Raw genomic sequence first — 22,334 nt, forward strand, 5'->3', positions numbered from 1 at the left:
AGATAAAAATTTTAATTGAGGACAAGGCAAGTAAAAAAAAAAAAAAGCAACTCTTATCATAGACATAGGATTTTACAGCCCGTTTCTGGATCTGAAATAAATACAAATAATTTGGCATCTTCATCGTACAGTCTTACTTCATAGTTAATCTGCTAGTATAGGCATTTTAAAATACTCAACACCAAATGAGCTACACAATGGGTTTAAGCATAATACAGGGCTGGCTTCAGCTGGTGACAAGAAATCCATCGTCACTAAGGGAAAGATCACACGCTACAATTCACCACTTCTCAATCCAGTTGGATGGAGTGAGAGTCACACCAAAAGTGCCACTTCTTATTTACTTCCATACACTTCCTCAGATCGTTAACTCACGTCATCACAGGTCAATGCAATTCCTGTCCCTATTCTCTCTTCCTGATATGGAAAAGCTGATCCGTTTGTCCAATGAATGGTGTATCATTGTTAGACTTCCTTGTGTATCTTAGAATCACCCAGATGCTTTGGACCATTACACTTTTAATTAGGAAAATATAAAGAGGAGACTAAAAGAACAGGCCGAGATCATCAACACCACATCTGTACAGCTGGTGACAACCCTTCCTGCCTACTAACTGCCCTGCCCTTCTGTCCTTTATGAGAATAATAGGATCAACTCTTTCTAACAACAGATGCACATTTTAATGGCATTCAAACGAAATGACAAATTTAAATAACGCACTGAGAAAAACTATATGCAATACTGTTTGAGTCAGTGTTTGCATAAATTAACTCTTACTGACAGAATTGGAGGCATATTTATGCATGTGTGGGGCATGTATTTAAGAGACAATATACTGAAGAACTTTTGTATTTTGATGCTAATGTTTTTTGCAATTAACTTGTTTTCTTCTTCGATTCCATCTTACGTGCCTTTCCCCCCGGTAATTTGGAGGATTAAACAAGTAGACTTACTTTCTATTTCCTTGAAGAAGTAGGAGCCTACGATGGAGAAGGTTAGAACGGATATGGGTAAGGCACAGTCGGACAGGATTTCACGGACCCTTGCATGCAGATAGGGGCTGCAATTAAAAAAAAAAAACAAACAACTTTCCATTAGCATTCAACATACTCAGTTTTCCCACTATGACGGTAATGGAGTAATCATTCAAACCACAGCCAGTGACAAGCTCTATACCGAATGCTACTTCAGCCCAGTGCTGCTATTGTTAATTCTTCACTCCCAATATTATTTTAAGAAGTCCTTAATGACGTAACGTACCTACCAGTTTTTTGAAAGCTAAAGCAGTAGAATCTCTGTTTATGGGAAATGTAGGCTCTGAAGTTTGGTGAAAAATCACAGTGAAATCCAAAAGGGAACAAAATTAAAGATTCAGGCTTTGAAAAACATGCACGGTTCTCAAGAGCTGACAGCTAGCTCTTATTTCCAGTCTTCCTTCCTCCCCCGCCCCCGCTACGTGGCTTGTGTCTGCAATTTCCAGCTCCAGTACTTTTCCATTCTTTAACAATTCGAGTGGGAGATTTGTCAAAGACTCCAAAAGGAGTTAAAGCACCCAATTCCCATGGACTCTCAGAGAGAGTTGGGTACCCAGCTAACTGCCTTTTGTGCTTTTGGAGGTAAGTGAGATGAGGTACCTTTCCAGGAAATTATTATTTACAATATGAGAGGATATTTCTAGAAAGTTATCCCTTTTCCAGATCATTTAGAAAACAGTGAAGTGGCAAAATCTGCCGACCATACACAATTGCTCAAGATCGTTAAATCCAGAGTAGACTGGGACGTTACAAAGGGATCTCACAAAACTGAGTGACTAGGCAACTAAATGGCAGCAGAAAGTCAATGCTGATAAAGGCAAAGTACTGCACATTGGAAAATAATCCCTACAGAATGATGGGCTCTAAATTAGCTGTTAGCACTCAAGAAAGATCTTGGAGTCCCTGTGGATAGTTCTCTGAAAACACCCATTCAATGTGCAGTGGTAGCCAAAAACATTAGGCATTAGGACATTAGGAAAGAGATAGATAATAAGTCATAAAATATTATAATGCCACTATATAAATCCATGGTACGGTCACACCTTGAACACTGTGTAGTTTTGGTCACCCCATCTGAAACAAGATATATTAGAAATAGAAAAGGTACAGAGAAGAGCAACAAAAATGATTAGGGGGATGGATCATCTTCTGTATGAGGAGAGAGTCTTGGAAAAATGATGACTGGGGGCAATATTATACTGGTCTATAAATTCATGAATGGTGTGGAGAAAAAGTGTTATTTACCTCTTCCCATAACACAAGAACCAGGGGTCACCCAATGAAGTTAATAGGCAGGAGGTTTAAGATAAACAAAAGGAAGTACTGCTTCACACAAGACAAAGTCAGCCTGTGGAACTTGTTGCCAGAGGATGTTGTGAAGGCCAAAATACAATGGGTTTTAAAAAAATCAATTAGATACGTTCATGGAGGATAGGTCCGTCAATGACTATTAGCAAAGATGGTCAGGGATGCAACCCTGTGCTCTGGGTGTCCCTAGCCTGACAGCCAGAAGCTGGGAGTGGACAATCACTCAGTGATTACCTGATCTCTGCAGCACCTGGCACTGGCCACCAACGGAACACAGGATACTGGGTTAGATGGACCACTGGTCTGACCCAGAGTGGCCATTCTTATGAGATTAACTGGGTTTTAGCCACGCACTCTTCAAGAGAGTCAACGGAAGTTTATATGACTGTCACAACACTTTCAAAATCTATTAATGTCTTAAAATGCCTAGCCAGACATGGAAGCATGTCTTCCACTGATTAAACAAGATTTGCTTAGCGTTTGCCTACTTGCTGAGCCAAGCAACTGCGTTCATAGTGGCCAGGCGGAGCTCTCGGAGCCCACCACTGAATTTGGTTAGCAGGCAACTCCTCGATAACTTGTATCGCTGTCTGATCTGTGCCGCAGCTGCAGGCGACTGGGATTTTCCAGATTGCCAGCCAAATTAAGGCCTGTTCTTGTTCCCACTGAAGTCAATGGCAAAACGCCCACTAACTTCACTAGGGGTATGTCTACACTGCAATTAAAAAACCCCGGCTGGCCCATGCCAGCTAGCTTGCACTTGAGGGCTCAGGCTAAGGGGCTGTTTAATTGCAGTGAAGACGTTCGGGCTCACACTGGAGCCCAGTCTCTAGAACCCTGCAAGATGGGAGAGTCCCAGAGGTTGCGCTGTAGCCTGATATCTACACCATTATTAAATGGTCCTTTAGCCTGGGCTCTGGAAGTCCAAGTCAGCTGGCCCGGACCAGTCACAGGAGTCTATTTGCAGTGTGGACATACCCTACACTCAAGATTGGGATTTGAATCTGTAGAATGAACTCTAAGGCTGAAGTAACTCACCTTTTCTTAAACTGATAAAGTGTATGACCAAGCCAAAGGGTTCCCAGCATCAACATGAGACTAAGGACAGCAGTTTCACGTCCATAATGCACAACCTCATTCATGCCCGTCTGATTCTCCAGCGACAAAGACCTGCTCACTGATGAATTCATCAAGAAGGTGGTATTGATGCTGAGGCTTGGAATTACATCAGCACGTGTACTTTCCAAGTAACTGTCTCCTTGGTGCTCATGGTAGTAATATTTCTTAAAAACTGCACAAAACAACAAATAGGCAGTATTAACAACTTTCATAGTGTAGTCTCTATTTACCCGTAGTCACATGGGCACCAACTCCGTGGGTACTCCAGGGCTGGAGCTCCCACGAGGAAAAAAAACCCAAACAAACAGTGATCAGCTCCTCCACTGATCAGCTCCTCTCCCTCCTGCCTGACACGGATTAGCTGTTCAGCAGCATGCAGGAGGGACTGGGGGGAAGGGGAGGAGCGAGGGTGGGATGCACTTGGGGGAGACTGAATGGGGCAAGAAGAGGCAGAGCGAGGGTGGGGCTTGGGGAAAGTGGTGGAGTGGGGGCAGGGCCTGGGGTGGAGTGAGAGTCGAGCATCCCCTGGGGAACACAGGAACTTGGCATCTGTGCACAGTCTAGTACTCTAATGGCACCATTCACACTACTGAAGGTAAGAGAAACCAGATTATTAGGAGTTTATAACTCAGTTGTGCACAAAATGTAGCTTGTTTTATAAATTTAAAAAAATAGGTCATTTGTAAGTTACAGTACAGAAATATAAGTCCCCCTCATATTGTTACCTGGTTTTGCTCCATGCACTGAATCATGGCTTTAAATGTAAAGAAGTAAACTGTGGCAATTTCTTGCTCTAGTATACTTGGCAATAACTGAAAACATCCAAGGTAGAGTATACTCAGGAGAGTTACTATTATGAACATGCAGTAAGTACTTTCTTACACTCACTAGTGCAAAGATGTCCAAGTTCGGTTTTATAGGACAGACAAATTAACTGGGAGATAATACATTTGAAAACATGCTTCAAATCTGAATTTGCAAAATGCATTAAGATATTATGGTTTACCAGGGCGACTGTAACTAGCTTAAAAATTTACCTCAATAAATGACAAACGCAAACATGCCTGCTATAACTATCCAACTTAAATACCCTATAATGCTTCATTAGGTCCATAAAATACATAGTGAGGTAATCTACATTAAAAAGACTGCAGCTACATATTTATAGAACAGAGTAGCTGCTGTAAAGATGCTATTCCATTCTATAATTAAAATCAGAATAGTATTAGAGGAATACTTCTGGAAGGTTTGGCACTGGATGGGTCTGACCATACTTGATGGAAGATGGAACTCGTTGAGAATTTGAAAGTAGAAGGAAGCTTGGGTGAAAGTGATCATGAAATCAGAGTTTGCAATTCTAAGGAAGGGTAGAAGGGAGTACAGCAAAATAGAGACAATGGATTTCAGGAAGGCAGATTTTTGGTAAGCTCAGAGAGCTGATAGGTAAGGTCCCATGGGAATCAAGACTGAGGGGAAAAACAACTGAGAAGAGTTGGCAGTTGGCAGTTTTTCAAAGGGACACTATTAAGGGTCCAAAAGCAAGCTATTCCGATGGGTAGGAAAGATAGAAAATGTGGCAAAAGACCACCTTGGCTTAACCACGAGATCTTGCATGACCTACAAAATAAAAAGGAGTCTCATAAAAAATGGAAACTAGGTCAGATTACAAAGGATGAATATAGGCAAACAACACAGGAATGCAGGGGCAAGATTAGAAAGGCAAAGGCACAAAATGAGCTCAAACTAGCTATGGGAATAAAGGGAAACAAGAAGACTTTTTATCAATACAATAGAAGCAAGAGGAAGACCAAGGACAGGATAGGCCCACTGCTCAGTGAGGAGGGAGAGACAGTAACAGGGAACTTGGAAATGGCAGAGAAGCTTAATGACTTCTTTGTTTCGGTCTTCACTGAGAAGTCTGAAGGAATGTCTAACATAGTGAATGCTTATGAGAAGGGGGTAAGTTTAGAAGAAAATAAAAAAAGAGCAAGTTAAAAACCACTTAGAAAAGTTAGATGTCTGCAAGTCACCAGGGCCTGATGAAATGCATCCTAGAATACTCAAGGAGTTAACAGAGGAGGTATCTGAGCCTCTAGCTATTATCTTTAGAAAGTCATGGGAGACGGGAGAGATTCCAGAAGACTGGAAAAGGGCAAATATAGTGCCCATCTATAAAAAGGGAAATAAAAACAAACAACCCAGGAAACTACAGACCAGTTAGTTTAACTTCTGTGCCAGGGAGCAAGTAATTAAAGAAATCATCTGCAAACACTTGGAAGGTGATAAGGTGATAGGGAATAGCCAGCATGGATTTGTAAAGAACAAATTGTGTCAAACCAATCTGATAGCTTTCTTTGATAGGATAACGAGTCTTGTGGATAAGGGAGAAGCAGTAGATGTGGTATACCTAGACTTTAGTAAGGCATTTGATACGGTCTCGCATGATATTCTTATCGATAAACTAGGCAAATACAATTTAGATGGGGTTACTATAAGGTGGGTGCATAACTGGCTGGATAACCGTACTCAAAGAGTAGTTATTAATGGCTCCCAATCCTGCTGGAAAGCTATAACAAGTGGGGTTCTGCAGGGGTCTGTTTTGGGACCAGCTCTGTTCAATATCTTCATCAACGATTTAGATGTTGGCATAGAAAGTACGCTTATTAAGTTTGCAGACGATACCAAACAGAGTGATTGCAACTGCTTTGGAGGACAGGGTCAAAATTCAAAATGATCTGGACAAATTGGAGAAATGGTCTGAGGTAAACTGGATGAAGTTCAATAAAGACAAATGCAAAGTGCTCCACTTAGGAAGGAACAATCAGTTTCACACATACAGAATGGGAAGAGACTGTCTAGGAAGGAGTATGGCAGAAAGATCTAGGGGTCATAGTGGACCACAAGCTAAATATGAGTCAACAGTGTGATACTGTTGCAAAAAAAGCAAACGTGATTCTGGGATGCATTAACAGATGTGTTGTAAACAAGACACGAGAAGTCCTTCTTCTGCTCTACTCTGCGCTGGTTAGGCCTCAACTGGAGTATTGTGTCCAGTTCTGGGCAGCGCATTTCAAGAAAGATGTGGAGAAATTGGAGAGGGTCCAGAGAAGGGCAACAAGAATGATTAAAGGTCTTGAGAACATGACCTGTGAAGGAAGGCTGAAAGAATTGGGTTTATTTAGTTTGGAAAAGAGAAGACTGAGAGGGGAAATGATAGCAGTTTTCAGGTATCTAAAAGGGTGCCATCAGGAGGAGGGAAAAAACCTGTTCACCTTAGCCTCCAAATGGTAGAACAAGCAGCAATGGGCTTAAACTGCAGCAAGGGAGATTTAGGTTGGACATTAGGAAAAAGTTCCTAACTGTCAGGGTAGTTAAACACTGGAATAAATTGCCTAGGGAGGTTGTGGTATCTCCATCTCTGGAGATATTTAAGAGTAGGTTAGATAAATGCCTATCAGGGATGGTCTAGACAGTATTTGGTCCTGCCATGAGGGCAGGGGACTGGACTCGATGACCTCTCAAGGTCCCTTCCAGTCCTAGAGTCTATGAATGTATGCCATGGTCTCAGATGATTTGATGAGCGAGAGTCTGGGAAACTCATTAGGAAAAGAGGCAGCCAGGAAAGAGTAGTGGGCGAAAAGGAAGATAAAGACAGCAACCAACCAGGAGGCAAGGAGCAATGGAAAAGGAAGTCAATTAAGGGGAGAGGTACATGCCAGCCACTGTGGAGAAAGTCAGCCAGCAAAACTGGAATGGGACTTAGGAGACCTTGAAGTGGTGTGTTGACCTGGCTGAAATGTTTCCGTCAAAAAGTTTTTTGGCGCTGAAAGTTTTTTTTTTTTTTTAAACCATAAACATTTTGGCAGATATTTTTCATTTTGGTCAAAACTTTCCCGGGTTGATGAAAACCCAGAGAATGAAAAACTTTAGGTGATAGTTTGGTTTCCAGAAATAGATCGTTTTTCCTGAAAATGGTTTTTAAAAAACATTTTTTTTCAGTTTTATGCTTCAGTTTTTCCACAAAAACGATAAAGTTTTTATAGAAAAAAATTCCTGTGAAATAGAATTGGCATTTTTTTGACCAGCTATAGTTCCATAGGAGCGTGGAGCTACTTCTAATTTCTGCTTGAGAGCCTACCCAGATGTTGTCATCACCCTCTTTTAACTACACTGCCAGGTTAATACTATTGCTATTACAGCAGTGCTTTGGGGTACTGCTGCACAAACAGGCAGTGAAAAGGTTTCCCGAAGAGTTGACAATCTAGGTTAAGAAATGCAATAGGTGGAGGAGACAAAGAAGTGGATAAGGGATAACTGCAAAACAAGCAAATAGTTGTGTGATAACAGAAGTCTCAGTTCTCTATCTGTTCGTGTATTTTAAAAATAAGTTTCATGACTAAGGCTACAAGTAGCACATTAAAAAAAATATCAAATAAGAACATGAATTATGCAAATATCCGTTAAATTTCTCAGATTTGACATTGAACATTTTGCTTTTGTTGCTAGAATGATTTTCATTGTCAATTACACAATTCTGCAATGCAGCAAACACAGCAGGAGAATATTTATTATTACAAAAAATTTCTCTTGAACTATTGTTACTTTTCTAGTGGCTTTAGGTTAATGCAGGGGTAGGCAACCTATGGCGCAGTGCCGAAGACGGCACGCGAGCTAATTTTCAGTGGCACTCACACTGCCCGGGTCCTGGCCACTGCTCCGGGGGGCTCTGCAATTTAATTTAATTTTAAATGAAGTTTTCTTAAACATTTTAAAACCTTATTTACTTTACATATAACAATAGTTTAGTTATATATTAGAGAGACTTATAGAAAGGGACCTTCTAAAAACATTCAAATGCATGACTGGCATGCGGAAACTTAAATTAGAGCAAATGAATGAAGACTTGGCACAGCACTTCTGAAAGGTTGCCAACCCTTGGGTTAATGCATACCTTATTTTTCTGAGGAACAGCATTTTGGGCAAAAATTGCCTTGCTAGTTTCCTTTTAATAATAAAGGCCAACCCTTTGGATTGGATGATTCTGAAATTTTGAAGCATAAACGGAGTTTTCTTAAAGTAGAGGTCTGAAATCTGAATGGATAATGTACCATCTAGCCATTATATATCCTGGCAATGCCCAGTATAGCCAGAAGTCAATGCCAGTTATCTCTCATGCACATTGCACGACTACGACTTCAGAAACTTGGCAGGAAAGCTATCACAAATGTATTAAATAACACCTCGATTATAATACTTGGCATTTCAATAGCACATCTCCTCTGAGGAGCTCAGAATATTCTATTACATTAATTACACTTGCAACACCCTTGTGAAGTAGATATTGTCAGGCCCTTTTTACAGATGGGTAAACTGAGGCACCGAGTACTGAAATGACTGGGCAGAAAGTCAGTGCTGGAGTTGTAAACAGAACCCAGAAGTTTTGACCTGCACTCTACTGCTCTGACCATTAAAGGACATTCCTAATAGCAGCACTGGCAATAATTCAGGAGGATTAATAGCCAGCTGGGGTTAAAGATCTCCAATAGCCTCAGTTATTCCCAACTGACTGTTAAGAAATAAACACTCTTTGTTTTGATGACTACTGACAAGGTTCAGATCCAAAAAGAAAAAAAGGCCAAGAAATTCAAAATAATGCTGATATTTTAAGTCATCCTGTTGGTCTAGTTACCATAAATGTTCTGGGAACAGTAAGTGATTTCACATTCGGCACTACAGTAATACCTGAACACAGAGTAGGTTTAGAATTGAGCATAGATCTTAAAATAAATTTCAAGACTGTTACTGATTTGTGTCACTTCACATTTTACTTAAATGTAGCAGTTAGATTATATGTATTCACTTTGGATGAAATGTTGGGGAAATGCAGCTGATTTTTCATTACTTATTGTAATGTGTGTTCTGATTGGAATGATTGGCAGTTGGATAGATCAGTCTGCCATGTAACAAGGATTTAGTGTTTAATATTCAGCTGCTGCATGCTAAGCAGTCTTTCCAGAGACACTACAGAACAGCCGAGTTCTTTTCTCTATTGAATTTCTGCAAACACTTTAAACTAGAACAGGAGGACTTGTGGCACCTTAGAGACTAACAAATTTATTTCAGCATAAGCTTTCGTGGGCTACAGCTCACTTCTTCGGATGCATAGAATGGAACACAGCATCCGAAGAAGTGAGCTGTAGCCCACGAAAGCTTATGCTGAAATAAATTTGTTAGTTTCTAAGGTGCCACAAGTCCTCCTGTTCTTTTTGTGGATACAGACTAACACGGCTGCTATTGTGAAACTTTAAACTAGCAGGTTGTATACTTTAAACTGAACTGTCCTAGAAGGCAGTTTAATTTCTAGTTCCTTTGTTCCCTCTAGTTCACCTTTGTTGTTTGCTTCAGCTGTTACAAAACCGTTTCCTGAAGAGTGCAAATGTCAAGATCAAACAGAAGCATGGCTCAGGTGGTTGGCCATGAGTTGAAAACAACTGTCACTAGGATAGCAAGAAGAATGCATGTGTTTGAATGACTATATGTGATAATACCTCTCTCTCTCATTTCCTGCATATTTAAGGATACCTTGCAAAGCATATATAAAAGCAATATGGCTTAGCAAATTAAGGAACAAATGTCATTTTCCTTGGGAGCAGTGCATCCCAATGCAATGCTTTTAAGTTAGTAGGAATGCCATAGCAACGTATTGTCTGGCCAGCTGATGTGTTATGCAACCTGACAGCATGCAGAAATCTTCTGATCTCGCCCTTCTGATCTCCCTAGCCACATGACTATTGGAGTACTGTGTCCAGTTTTGGGCCCCACACTACAAGAAGGATGTGGAAAAATTGGAAAGAGTCCAGCGGAAGGCAACAAAAATGATTAGTGGGTTGGGACACATGACTTATGAAGAGACGCTGAGGGAACTGGGATTGTTTAGTCTGCAGGAGAGAAGAATGAGGGGGGATTTGATAGCTGCTTTCAACTACCTAAAAGGGGGTTCCAAAGAGGATGGATCTAGACTGTTCAGTAGTACCGGATGACAGAACAAGGAGCAATGGTCTCAAGTTGCAGTGGGAGAGGTTCAGGTTGGATATTAGGAAAAGCTTTTTCACTAGGAGGGTGGTGAAGCACTAGAAAGGGTTACCTAGGAAGGTGGTGCAATCTCCATCCTTGGAGGTTTTTAAGGTCAGGCTTGACAAAGCCCTGTCTGGGATGATTTAGTTGGGATTGGTCCTGCTTTGAGCAGGGGGTTGGACTGGATGACCTCCTGAGGTCCCTTCCAACCCTGATATTCCATGATTCTGACTGTCCGTCAATAATGAGGTAGGCAAAAACTGACATAGAAAGGTCAAGTGTTTTGCTGGGGTTATGGAGCAAGCAGGAGTCAGGATTAGAACTCTGGAGCCCCTGGATGCAGGTTCTGTAGTCCGGAGTCCATGCAGCCTCTCATAACCCCTGGGTATCATCACTCAGTCAGTCCACAGGAGAATTTACAAAGGATCAAAAGGGTCTGTGAAAACCCCATTTCAGTGATTCTGCCCACACCCTTCCAACATTCAATATGGTATACTGGACACACGTGTGGCTTTTTCATATTGTAGTAAAACCAACCCATCTCAGAGGAGGCATAGCAATGGTGAACCTAAATATCCAAGGAGACGGGGAGACAGATATTTGGAAGAGTGTAACAGGCTGTACATAGATAAATTTGGCCAAGTTATAAGCCATTTAAAAACTGCAGTTCACACGTGCTAACTTGAAATTTGTTTCTGCTTTGTGTATAAAATTCCCTGAAGATTCTGTCTGTGTTGGGAATGCTTCAGCCAGGGGGTGAGCAGGGCTTTCCCTGCAATTCTAGTTCTGGGCTGCTGTGGGCCAGGCACTCAACTTGAGAGCAGGGAGCATGCCTTTCCTTTACTGTCAATGCCCCTGTCCCCTGCTGAGCCCAGACAACATGGAGGAGGAAGCCGCCTGCTTTGAACACAGAAGGAAAAAGACACAGACCTGCAAGGGAGGAAGCAGGGGGAGTAGATTGGGACCAGGGGACTGTAGTAAGTGAAGGCCCTGATAAAGGCCCAGTATGAGGCCTGAACTAAAGTAATGGTCAAGACTTTGCTAACATAAAGCAATGTGAAGCTGTGAGCCAGAGGCAGGCCCTGCTCGCAGAAGCTGGCAAGGAAAGGGCTGATGCTGCAAGAAGATACGTACCTAAAAGGTACTGAACACTAGAGATCAGAACATTCACATACTTGCACATTCCACACAGATAACAAGGAACAGACTGACCCATCCCAATGACAGGGGCAAAAGGGTAATATGATGGATAGAGTTGTTTTGATCGAGCCAACATGTACAAGGTGAGAGGCGGCACTTTACTACGTAGAGGGGTTGTACCTTACTGCCTAGAGGGGTTGCACCTCAATACGTCAGGAGTGATGTGTAACTTGTTTGTACCTGTGTATAAAAATGTATCCCTGGGGCGATATCTTTGTCCGGCCTAGGGGGCAGTGGAAAGTCCCGCCACTGACTGAGCCGAGTCCATTGCCAAGAGGCATTCTGTCGCAGTATGCCCGGTAGACTAAGTACTCTACGGGGACCCTGCAAGTATGTTCGAGCGCAATAAACCTGGCCGACGTGCCTTCGTACCTTACTAGACTCTGTGGTCATTGGGGGTTCTCTTCGGGTCTGCTGTGTCAGCTATTTGCGCAAAGGTGGGACGGCACACAGAGGGAACACACGCACGCAGCCGAGTGATACCAACAAGGAGAGAGCAGAGCAGGGCACCACACCAGTAGCATCTGACAACAACACCTCTGACAACAGGGACAACTAATGAAATAACAGGGATAGGAGTGCAGTCAAAGGATTAAAAGAAGGGAGCCTGATGGGGACACCAAGCAGAGAACCCAGACAGCACCCACTGCTCCTCAAAGGCATCAAGGGAGCCAGTAGATGCTGCCCAGAGGAACTCTGCCCGGGTACGTCAACGGAGAGAGGATCGGAAACAGGCCTCACAGTCACAGGAGTCTCCATAGGCCAATCTCCTCTCCCTGGTTTTATAGATGGCCATTTTAGCTAGGGCCAGGAGGAGGTTGGCTAGGAGGTCCCATGACTTTGTGGGGCCACGGATAGCGAGTGCATAAAGAAGGTGGTGAGGGGAAAAGTGCAGTCAGAAATGTAACAGAATATTCGTGAGGAGCCGATATAGGGGCTACAACCTGACACCCTCCAAGTAAACGTGTGCCAGAGTCTCCCTCATGCTGCAGAAGGGGCAGGTGTCCGGTACAAGGGTAGACCACACCAAATACATGCTGTGCTCAAAACCCCATGAAGGAGCCGCCAGCTGATATCCCCGGCGGGCCTCAGGACCAGGGTGGAGTACAGGCTGGCCCACCGGGGCTTCTCATCCTCTAGAGGTGGCAGGAGGTCTCGCCACTTTGTGTCGGGGCAGGACACGAGGGTGAGGAACTGAAGGGTGTGGAGCATGAGCGTGTATAGATGCTTCCGTGGCGCGGTCTGGAAGCAGATTGGCTACAAGTTGTGCAGCTGGCTCACAGAGAAGGGATGGGGCAGGGGGCAGCTGGGTCCATGGGGCAAGTGCCCAATGAAAAGGTCTGGAGTGGAGGGTGAGCGCGGCGTGCCCTTGTGCAGGACCCGGTCGAAGTTGGCTCAAGCAGTGGACGGCAAAGCGGCCCTCACCTCCTGAAGTATGCGCCGGGAAGTACAAGGCCTAGAGAGTCCCATACGCCAAGCGAGCGTCAGGGGATCCAGCTAGTCTCCCTGGTCATAATCCAGGAGGTCTCTGACTCTGGTGACTTCTGCCAAGACCAACCTCTGACACACCGAGGACGACTCCGCCACCTGCACATGGAGCTAGGGGTTGTGTAGCAGGGGCTCCGCACGGAGATCTGCCCCCTCGGTGGCCACCATGGACATGGTCGCTGAGAACAGTTTCCTGGTCTAGAGGAGGTCCTGGTAGAAGACCGGCAACCTGGAGAGGTCTCGCAGAAGATCTCTCAGATCGAGATAAAAGAGCTGCTGGTCGTATCGGAGCCCTCGAAAGCAGCGCAGGAAGGCATGTGCCAGTACTCTCCATGCCAGACTACCTGCACCATAAAGGAGCTTCTGCAGGCAGAAGACATGGACCTGAGTGCATAGGCACTTCAGACTCTGCCCTCCCTCCTCCTCCAGGGGCAGGTGGAGGACCCCTGCAGAGACCCAGTGCAGTCCTGGCCAAAAGAACTCCAGAATCGCCGTCTGGAAGTCGGCCAGGAAGCCCGGGGCTGGGACCAGGGTGTTGAGCTAGTACCAGAGCATGGACAGGACTAGTTGATTGAGTACCAGTGCCCTCCCTTGAAGGGAAAGGTACCAGAGTAATCCTGTCCATTTCCGGAGCCGCTCCGTCATCCTGCCCTGGCAGGGAGAGTTGGGAGTGGGGTGGGGTTGGAGATTGAAACAGAAAACCAAGAGGAGAGAGAGAGAACCAGTGGGCTGGGATGGCAGACTGGAACTGGGAGCAGCTGGCCAAGGAGACTGGGAGTATCTATCAGTGTATCCCACGGGGAGGAGCCTGTTTGCAGGGGGAGAAATGGTATTGGCTGGGCAAAGACACTGGACAAGAAACTGAGTGGATAATAGCACAGATTGGATGCGGAGCTCAGAGACTGGGACTGGAAGCAAGCAGGGATGGGGAATGTGGTCAGAAGAGGGGATGACTGGAGGCTGGGAAGAGACAGATTGGATGAGGAGCTGGTGAGGAGGGAAAGTCCAAAGGGGTGAGACTGGAATTTACTGGGCAAGGAGACCGGCTTGGGGTGTGAAGCCTGAGGAGTGGAGACTGGGACTGGTTGGGTGAGGGGATGGGGAGCAAGGAATGGGAGAGAGACAGTAGGACAAGGACAGGTTGGAGAGGACAAAAAGGGCAGAAGAGTCTGTGCCCATTAGATCACTTCCCCCCACCACCTGGAATGGAACCTAGGATTCATAACACATCATTCCTCTGCTGTCAGCAAATATCCATGAACCTCCTTTAGTTCTGATCTACATAGAGGATGACAGCTACTACTATCAGTTACTCCATTAGTTCAAGGAGCAGATGTGGTTGGGTTTTTGTTTTATTTTTGATGGGGACAAGTGTTGTACAGGTCTCAAGGGTGTCCTGCATAGAACTGGAGTCTATCCCTGCATCTGTCAGAGTTTCTGTGTGATGCTAGTCAACTCATTTACAACCAAACATTCCACTGGTGATCACTAACTGCATGTTCCTCATTTTCTGGGTGATCAGCCCGAGATGCTAGAGTCCGATTTGCAGAAGCACTGAGTGCTCACAGCTGCAATTGACATCAATGGGAGCTGAGCTTTGAACACACAAATGCTGTAAAATGCTAAGTACCCTGAAAAATCAGGTCCTAGGCATGAAATTGGGGACCCAAAAATAGTGGATACTTAGGACCTCAATCTCTCTGTGCCTCAGTTTCTCATCTGTAAAATGAGGATAGAACTCTTTAATTAATGAGTGTGAAGCACTCAAACTACTGTTATCAGCACCATAGAAAATGGCAAATTAGTAATTCGGTCTTCAGAGCAGGTTGAATAGTGTGCAGTAAATAAGGCCTGGGGCCACACATTGTAAAATGAGGAGAAAAAAAAATACAGAAGAGCTGATCTTTGAGTGAGCACAACCCATCCTGTGCTCTGAATGAGGCTGGGGGCCTTTTGAAAAAGTAGTCTGTGGTCATGCAATTGAAGACTGTATCATAATGCATATGCACAAGGGGCTGAATTAACATTGCTCAAGCAACCCTAATTCTGGCATTTCCTAACTTTTCAGTGCTTCATTTTGCAGCCTGAATAATATTTTTTTAAGTACTTTTTGAGTGTGCAATAAAGAGCAGAGCCTGCAGGTTCTAAGAACTACAAATCACACCATGGGACCAACTTAATTATAAAGGATTCAAGGCAACAGAACTCAAAACCCCTTTCGCCCTGTTAGTATCAGGAAAAAAAAAAGGTGGGGGGGAGGAGGAAGGGTAATAACATTAGCTAATCCCTCAATCAAAGTGCTTTCAAGGCAAGGCAAAAGGAACACTGCCTTTAGCATGCAGTTTCTGCAAGGAGCTTTCATCTTTTTCACTAGGAGGGTGAAGCACTGCAATGCGTTACCTAGGGAGGTGGTGGAATCTGCATCCTCATAGGTTCTTAAGGCTCACCTTGACAAAGCCCTGGCTGGGATGATTTAGTGAGTGTTGGTCCTGCTTTGAGCAGGAGATTGGACTAGATGACCTCTTGAGGTCCCTTCCAACCCTAATCTTCTATGATTTTATCTTGTTCATGCCTCATCCTGTTGCCTGCGTCTGGTGAAGGTAAAGACTGCAGGAGCTTTGTTACTCTTACCCAAGATCAAACACTGCAGAGGTGTGCAGCACAGAAACCATGCACTGTGACCGGTTTGGCAGAGAGACCAGAAATGCTTCCTTTAGGTGCATCCTGACAGGCATTTGCTGCAAATCTGTATGTTTCCCTTTAAGAGAGCTGGACTAGTATGGCAGCTCATTCTGAAGTCATCTGTGTGGGTCTCCCTTCGTATATGGCCACAGGCGGAGGGTTACCCAGCATCTCGTGGTGCCTCGTGTATAGAGGGCGCTGGGGCATTGCGCAGTTAAAGTCTGGCTGGAGGTGATTTTCAGAGGGGCTGGGCTCAACCTGCTCCATATGGCGCAATCTAAACGGTACCTAGTTCGCATTGAGGACGTCCCGTTTCAAACAGGACTATGTTAACGGGCTCTAGGTACCTTTTAGAGTGCACCAGCAGGATCTACAAAGGACAGCTGGAGCACAGCACTTTAGAGCATTCTGCATTTGACATCCCTTCAGCCCAGGCACAGACTGCAAGGACCAGCTTTCACATAGCCCAGCACAACTGACATGCGCTCCAGAACCCAGGTTGCTTACTCAAAGGGTTATGTTTTTTTCCCTCCCCTGTTATGCTCCAATTGCCCCAAAAGTTCACTGTGCTATTGATGGTGAAAGGGAGGATGAATCTAAAATGAATCTAAAAGGCGAATTTTTGTTGAACAGGGCTTTGAAAGAAAAACAATACGGTTCAGAAAAATGTATGTGGGTGGCAGGAAGCAAAAATTTCTACAGTGTCATTAAATTGCACCTTCTCCTTTCGATTTTAGTGTCTGATCCTAACAGAACAACTGAAACAAGAGTGTCTATAATACAGCCTACACATCCAAAATAAAACCTTGTCATGAATCATCCTCCCATCAACACAGTTTAGAAAAACTGAAGACTCTTAATGAATACTTAATAGACAACAAATGCTGTGTATACTGCAAATCCCATTTTGCTGGGAGTTCTATAGCATGCTTGGCATTGAAAAGAAACTGCATTTAAGGTTGGAACCTAGTTATTTTCTTTTGTACAGCAAAACCAAGTATGGATCAGAACTGAAAACCACCACCTTCTTTCAGTGCTTACCTTTAGTAATCCCTTTGAGTGCATCAAGCACAAATGTGATCGATATAAAAAGTGCAATGATTTCTTCGGTTGATCTAAAAAAAAATCTCCCATGGATTAATATGGTCAGAGTGACAAAGTCTGAATACCCCCCAATATATTAATATACTTGTTATTTTATGAGGCAAGTGCACAGATTTTAGTTAAACACTCATTTGGGTGATAAACTAACAAGTCTTGAAAACATCTTGCAAACAGAAGTACTAAAAACTGGAATGAACACATGCTGTCCAAAACCAAAACTATACATTCTCAGTTGAGAGTATTCTAGTGTTGTAACACACATCTTGTTTACATGACATTTAGCTTGCTAAAAGTGGGGGTACGAATCCAGAGTGCACTAGCCTGCTGAAGACAAACGGTCCCTGCAGACTCTGCTGATGCATATTAACAGTTCATTAATATACTTTGATCCAGTCCTCTTTGAAACAGGACTAGATCAAAGCTCATTAATGAACGGATAATGCGCATCAGCAAGGTCCACACCAAAAATCAGTCCATGGCAATTCATACCTCAGCTTGCTGCAAACTAATTGTTCATGTAGACAAGCCCATAGATTTAATAGCAAGTTCACAATTAGGAACTTCTAGAACATATGATTTTCTATTTGCTGAATAATATAATCAAAATGGGGCTTCCCTTGAAAAAAAGCAAGAGGTACCTTTTAAAGAGCTTCATTACAAGACTGAAGTTAAAGAGAGAATACAGCACAAGAAAAAAACTGTTCCACAGTCCAATCCAGGCGTAGAAAGCACTAAAATCCAAGCTGTAGTCATCACAGATCCCTCGGATCACTGCAACAACAGTAACACATTCAGTGGTGGATTCACGTTTAAGATTTTATAGCTAAACCATTCAGGTTTATAGAGTTTGAGGTCACAAGGGACCATTAGATCACCAAGTCTGACCTGTATGTCACAGGCCATTAAATTTCATCCAGTTACCCATGTACTGAGCCCAATAACTTGTATTTGGCTAAAACACTAATTTTTTCAAATGCAATGAACGGGCAATAGTTTCGATTCTATCTGCTAACACTATCGACTGTTCCAAATCTAAAGGGAGGTTTAATGCCCACAGGAAAGGAGGGGAAAGAGAGAGAGAGAGAGAGGTCCTGCATTACATATCTTGACCATCTGGCTGCTGTTGAATTTTCTAGGTACCGTGTAACCAAATCTGATACAGTACATCTGAACATTCCATTGGTTCTTGTTAAACGAGCACTGGTAGCACAGCATAAGCAGAGGACCGGTCAAAAGTATTAACATAATGTCAGTACCAATATTTAAAGAATGATATGGGGGGGAGGGCTCTTTTGAAGGTAGCCAAGCAGTAAGTCTCTCTAGTGGAGAGCTAAGCCACCAAGCCACTCCACTGTAATTTGACTTATTGGACCTATAATGCAAATACTGGTGGATCCAACTTACCCCTGTACCTTCAGCTATGAAAAAATAGGACTACTGTCACTGGTTACCCATTACTGAAAATCCACTCATCAGGACTATATATTCAGGATGCATATTGCAGTCCCTGATCCTCAATGCATACAAATATTTATTTCTAAGTGAGAACAAAAAACATCCCATGGACATTCAATTTTATTCTCATTAAAAAAAACAAAACCTGTATTTTTTTTTTAAATTTAAAATTATTCTATTAGAAATCTCAGTGAAACAACACTCCCCAGATCCCTTTTGCAGGGCTGAAAGCAGGTCTGTAATGTGTAGCTTTGTGTAGCTGTACGCCTACGATAGATTTAGTTAGTGCAGCTCTAAGGAAGGCAAGGCTCTCAGAGAGTGCCATCTCACCGATTCCGAGTGCAGTATGTTCTCTTCCATCCGCAATATGCTTTGGTAAACTTACCATTGATGTACAAGGCTAAAGGAGCTGTGGTTAAGAGTACAACTAGCGGCTGCCCTGAAAACAGAGCATAAAGAAGTCCACCGATACACTGGCCAACAATTGTCTTCTGCACATCTAAAAATAATGAAAAAAAGTGTATTTTTTAAGCCCACGTATTTACAAATGCACTTCCTACTAAGGGTCTGGCTACACTGCAATTGGCTCAGGCAGGAGCCTGGGCTCTGGAGGGTCCCACGAAGAGGGAGGATCCCAGAGTCCAGGCTCCAGCCCGAGCCTGAAGGTCCAAACCACAATTAAACAGCCCCTAAGCCTGAGCCCCGTGAGCCCGAATCAGTGTACACATGCCCTTAGTGACAGGGGCGGCTCTATGTATTTTGCCGCCCCAAGCATAGCAGTCAGGTGGCTTTCGGTGGCATGCCTACGGGAGGTCCGCTGGTAATGCGGATTCAGTGGCATGCCTTTGGGAGGTCCGCCGGTCCCGTGCCTTTGGCATACCCGCCGCCGAATTCCCACCGAAGCTGCGAGACCAGCGGACCTCCCGCAGGCATGCCACCTAAAGCAGCCTGACTTGCTGCCCCAGGCACGCACTTGGTGTGCTGGTGCCTGGAGCCGCCCCTGCTTAGTGATCAGCAAGATTGTTATTGCGCTAATGTAAACCACCCAAGTCGTGAATGCCAGGCACTACCAGCACATACTGAGAACAAGACTATTCAAACAGAGGCCTACCCACAGATAGCAGTTAATACACAAAGGGCACAATAAATTACTAGGGAATTCAAATCGATGGAACATAACCAAACTTACATTAACAGTCTAAAGGGAGACTTGGGATCCTAGGCAATTGCCTTTTTATGTGCGGAGCAGAGGGATTTTTTTAAATCAGTGGGTCTCAAACTTATTTGATTGCACCCCCCTTTACACACACACCCACACACACACACCCACCCGCCCGCCCACCGCTGGCCAGGCAGAGCAGAGAGCCGTGGCTCGTGGCTGGGTGCACAGTGTGGAAGGCAGTGCCACACCAGCAGCAGTGCAGAAGTAAGGGTGGCAATGTGAAAAGTGACATTTGTCAATATCACTTTTCAGCAGACAGCAGACTTAGCTCCCCATTGCCAACCTCACTGCTGCCACCCTGGGACGGACAGTCGGAGACCTGCCACTGCCTCCTGGAGGGCTGGGGGGGGCGGGAAGAGGGGAGGAGAGCCAGAACCCGGGTAGTTAGGTTCCGGCTGTCAGCCCAAGGCAACGGGGTTCCAGTTGTCCCCTTTATCCCTTCCCCCTGCCTCCCCGGTGTATATGGTCCTTCTGCACGAGCCCTAGCCTCCTGGGGCTGATGGTCCGAGCCGCCCAGGGCTGACAGCTGGAGCACTTAAGAAAAAACCACCACCACCACCACAAAAAAAAAAAACCAAACCCCCCCCCACACACGTGCAGCTTGCACTTTCCTTGACACATTCCTGCACCTCCCTTGGGAGGCACACCCTATAGTTTAAGAACCATGCTTTTAAAGTGAAACAAGGAGCAATATTTCATACATAAGTAGAGGACAAAACAGGGCTGAATTCTCATCTACACTAAGCTGCTGCTGAATTATAAGCACAGTGTCAAGGGGCCTCAGTGCAAAGATGAATCAGGCCTAAGGCGGGGATAGGTTGGGTGATACTAGAAGAGTAAGCAAATGTCTTCCACCAGGCTAGTTATTTGTATTATAATAGCCACCCCAAGCCCCAATCAGGAGCGGGGCACCCTTGCATTAGGTGTTGTACAAACACAAAGCATGTGTGGACTTACAACCCTGTGAACAGGATTACCTTTAGCGTCATTGCAACATGGGTAGCACAGAACAGAATGATTAGGTCTGTACTTGTCTATACATCCAGGGATACCAGAAAAGTTTGTATATAGATACAGATTCGTTTTTCTAATCTATTAAGACAAATGAGGTCAGAGCACAACCGTCCATATTTTTACTGGAAAAGAAGTCGTTACCGACGTCTTCTCCACCAGACCTTGCTTATTTCATTATTTCCCCCAAACAGACATAAAGCAACCCTGATTTACAGACAGAGAGGATTTTAAACCAAAAAGACTGGTAAGCTCACCAATAACTCCTCTTGTGTTTTCATCATTTAGGGAACCAAATGCAATGGATGGCAGGAGGCAGGCAAAATATAAAAAGATCATCGTTGTGATGTATTTTCCTATGGCCTTGTTATTCCCAATAATCCCTGAAACAAACCAAAAATAGCAGTATTAATAATCAACAGCAAAGTCGATTCTATGGCATTAAAACATCACTCAAAGACAGTCACGCAGATCCTTAGTTATTGGTGACAATTTAATTGCTAAAATGAAAAACTAGAGACGTAATCTGCATCCATTTAAAAGATACAATTCCTGATGGTGTTTATGCCCAGTTATAGTACAAAGGCAAGCTATGGAAGATAACCTGTAAGTAGTGAACATAGGTATGAAAGAATGTTCAGTGTTTCAACCTGAAAATCTACCTTCATTAAGGAAAATTCCACTTCTGTTGAGGTGAGCTTTTTGTTTGTTATTTACAAACTATATTTGATTTTTCATTCTGTTCTCATTTAGAAATTATTTACAGATACTTCTTAGGGACCAAGGAAGTGACTTAAGTGAAGGAAGCTGAACCAGTTGGGATAAACTAAACCAACCTATAACAATAACAAAAAATAACAAACTTCAAACCAAAGGTTTATCTGGAGGCTTGAATTTTTTTAAAAAAGGTAAGTTATTTTTCATTTTAGTGAACTTCTGCACTCCCATCTGGGACTCGTATTAATTTAGATGAAATATATGGCGCAAAGATATTAACATAAATCCAATCACTATCCAACATTAAAAAGCATTAAACACGGTTTGGGGTTTGGTACAGAGGCCCCCTCAGCCTGCTTAGTACCTAAGCCAACGCAGCATTAAAAATCCATTTGACCTTTGGTTTAAAATAAAATAAATAAATATAAGAAGGGAAACCAGTTAAATGTAAATTGAGTATGACTTTTTATTTTACCTATACCCTTTTCCCTGGAGAGAGTCTTTACAGGGGAAAATCCCTTGAGCGACAGTCTCTTAGATGGTTTTAAAGATGGTAACAACTGTCCTGGTGGGGGAAAGAGAAGATGTTAGTTGAGATGGGCTGGAGCCACTGTTGTACATGCTATTGTTAAAGTCCAACCCTGTTTTATCTCTGCTGGTGTTCGGGATTCATCTGGAACTGGGAGGGTTGAATCCATCTCTCTGGCTTGGTCTAGTAAGGACATCTCAGAATCAAGATGATGAAGGTCCAGGGTTCCCAGGAAATGGTGAGGTTGGCAGCCATGATGGTGAAGCCTGCTTCAGTAGCCTTTGTCTGTTCTTCCTTACTTCGTCCTCCAAAAAATGTCTTTCAGGACCCAAAGAGAGTGTGACGGGCGGAATACCCCATCTCCTCATTATTTTGTCCTCCAATTAGGCC

The 22,334-nt window shown here is 43.9% G+C and overlaps 1 protein-coding gene across 6 annotated transcripts in view; it reads right to left on the reverse strand.

Moving 5' to 3' along the window:
* The window catches only part of SLC4A11 (solute carrier family 4 member 11), a 177,604-nt gene that overhangs the window by 34,416 nt on the left and 120,854 nt on the right, over window positions 1-22,334 (reverse strand). For all 6 annotated transcript variants that reach the window (XR_007773012.1, XM_050943352.1, XM_050943354.1 and 3 more), the window contains exons 10-15: window positions 20,956-21,081; window positions 18,851-18,964; window positions 17,649-17,781; window positions 16,948-17,021; window positions 3,382-3,634; window positions 955-1,061 (exon numbers count right to left, since the gene is read on the reverse strand). Coding sequence is in view for 5 of the 6 variants with exons in the window: in XM_050943352.1 (XP_050799309.1) it covers window positions 955-1,061; window positions 3,382-3,634; window positions 16,948-17,021; window positions 17,649-17,781; window positions 18,851-18,964; window positions 20,956-21,081 (807 nt within the window). In the remaining variant the exon portion in view is untranslated. The remainder of the gene's footprint in view (window positions 1-954; window positions 1,062-3,381; window positions 3,635-16,947; window positions 17,022-17,648; window positions 17,782-18,850; window positions 18,965-20,955; window positions 21,082-22,334) is intronic.

This window comes from Gopherus flavomarginatus, chromosome 3 (genome assembly GCF_025201925.1).
Source record: "Gopherus flavomarginatus isolate rGopFla2 chromosome 3, rGopFla2.mat.asm, whole genome shotgun sequence".
In the NCBI taxonomy this organism is placed as follows: Eukaryota; Metazoa; Chordata; order Testudines; family Testudinidae; genus Gopherus; species Gopherus flavomarginatus.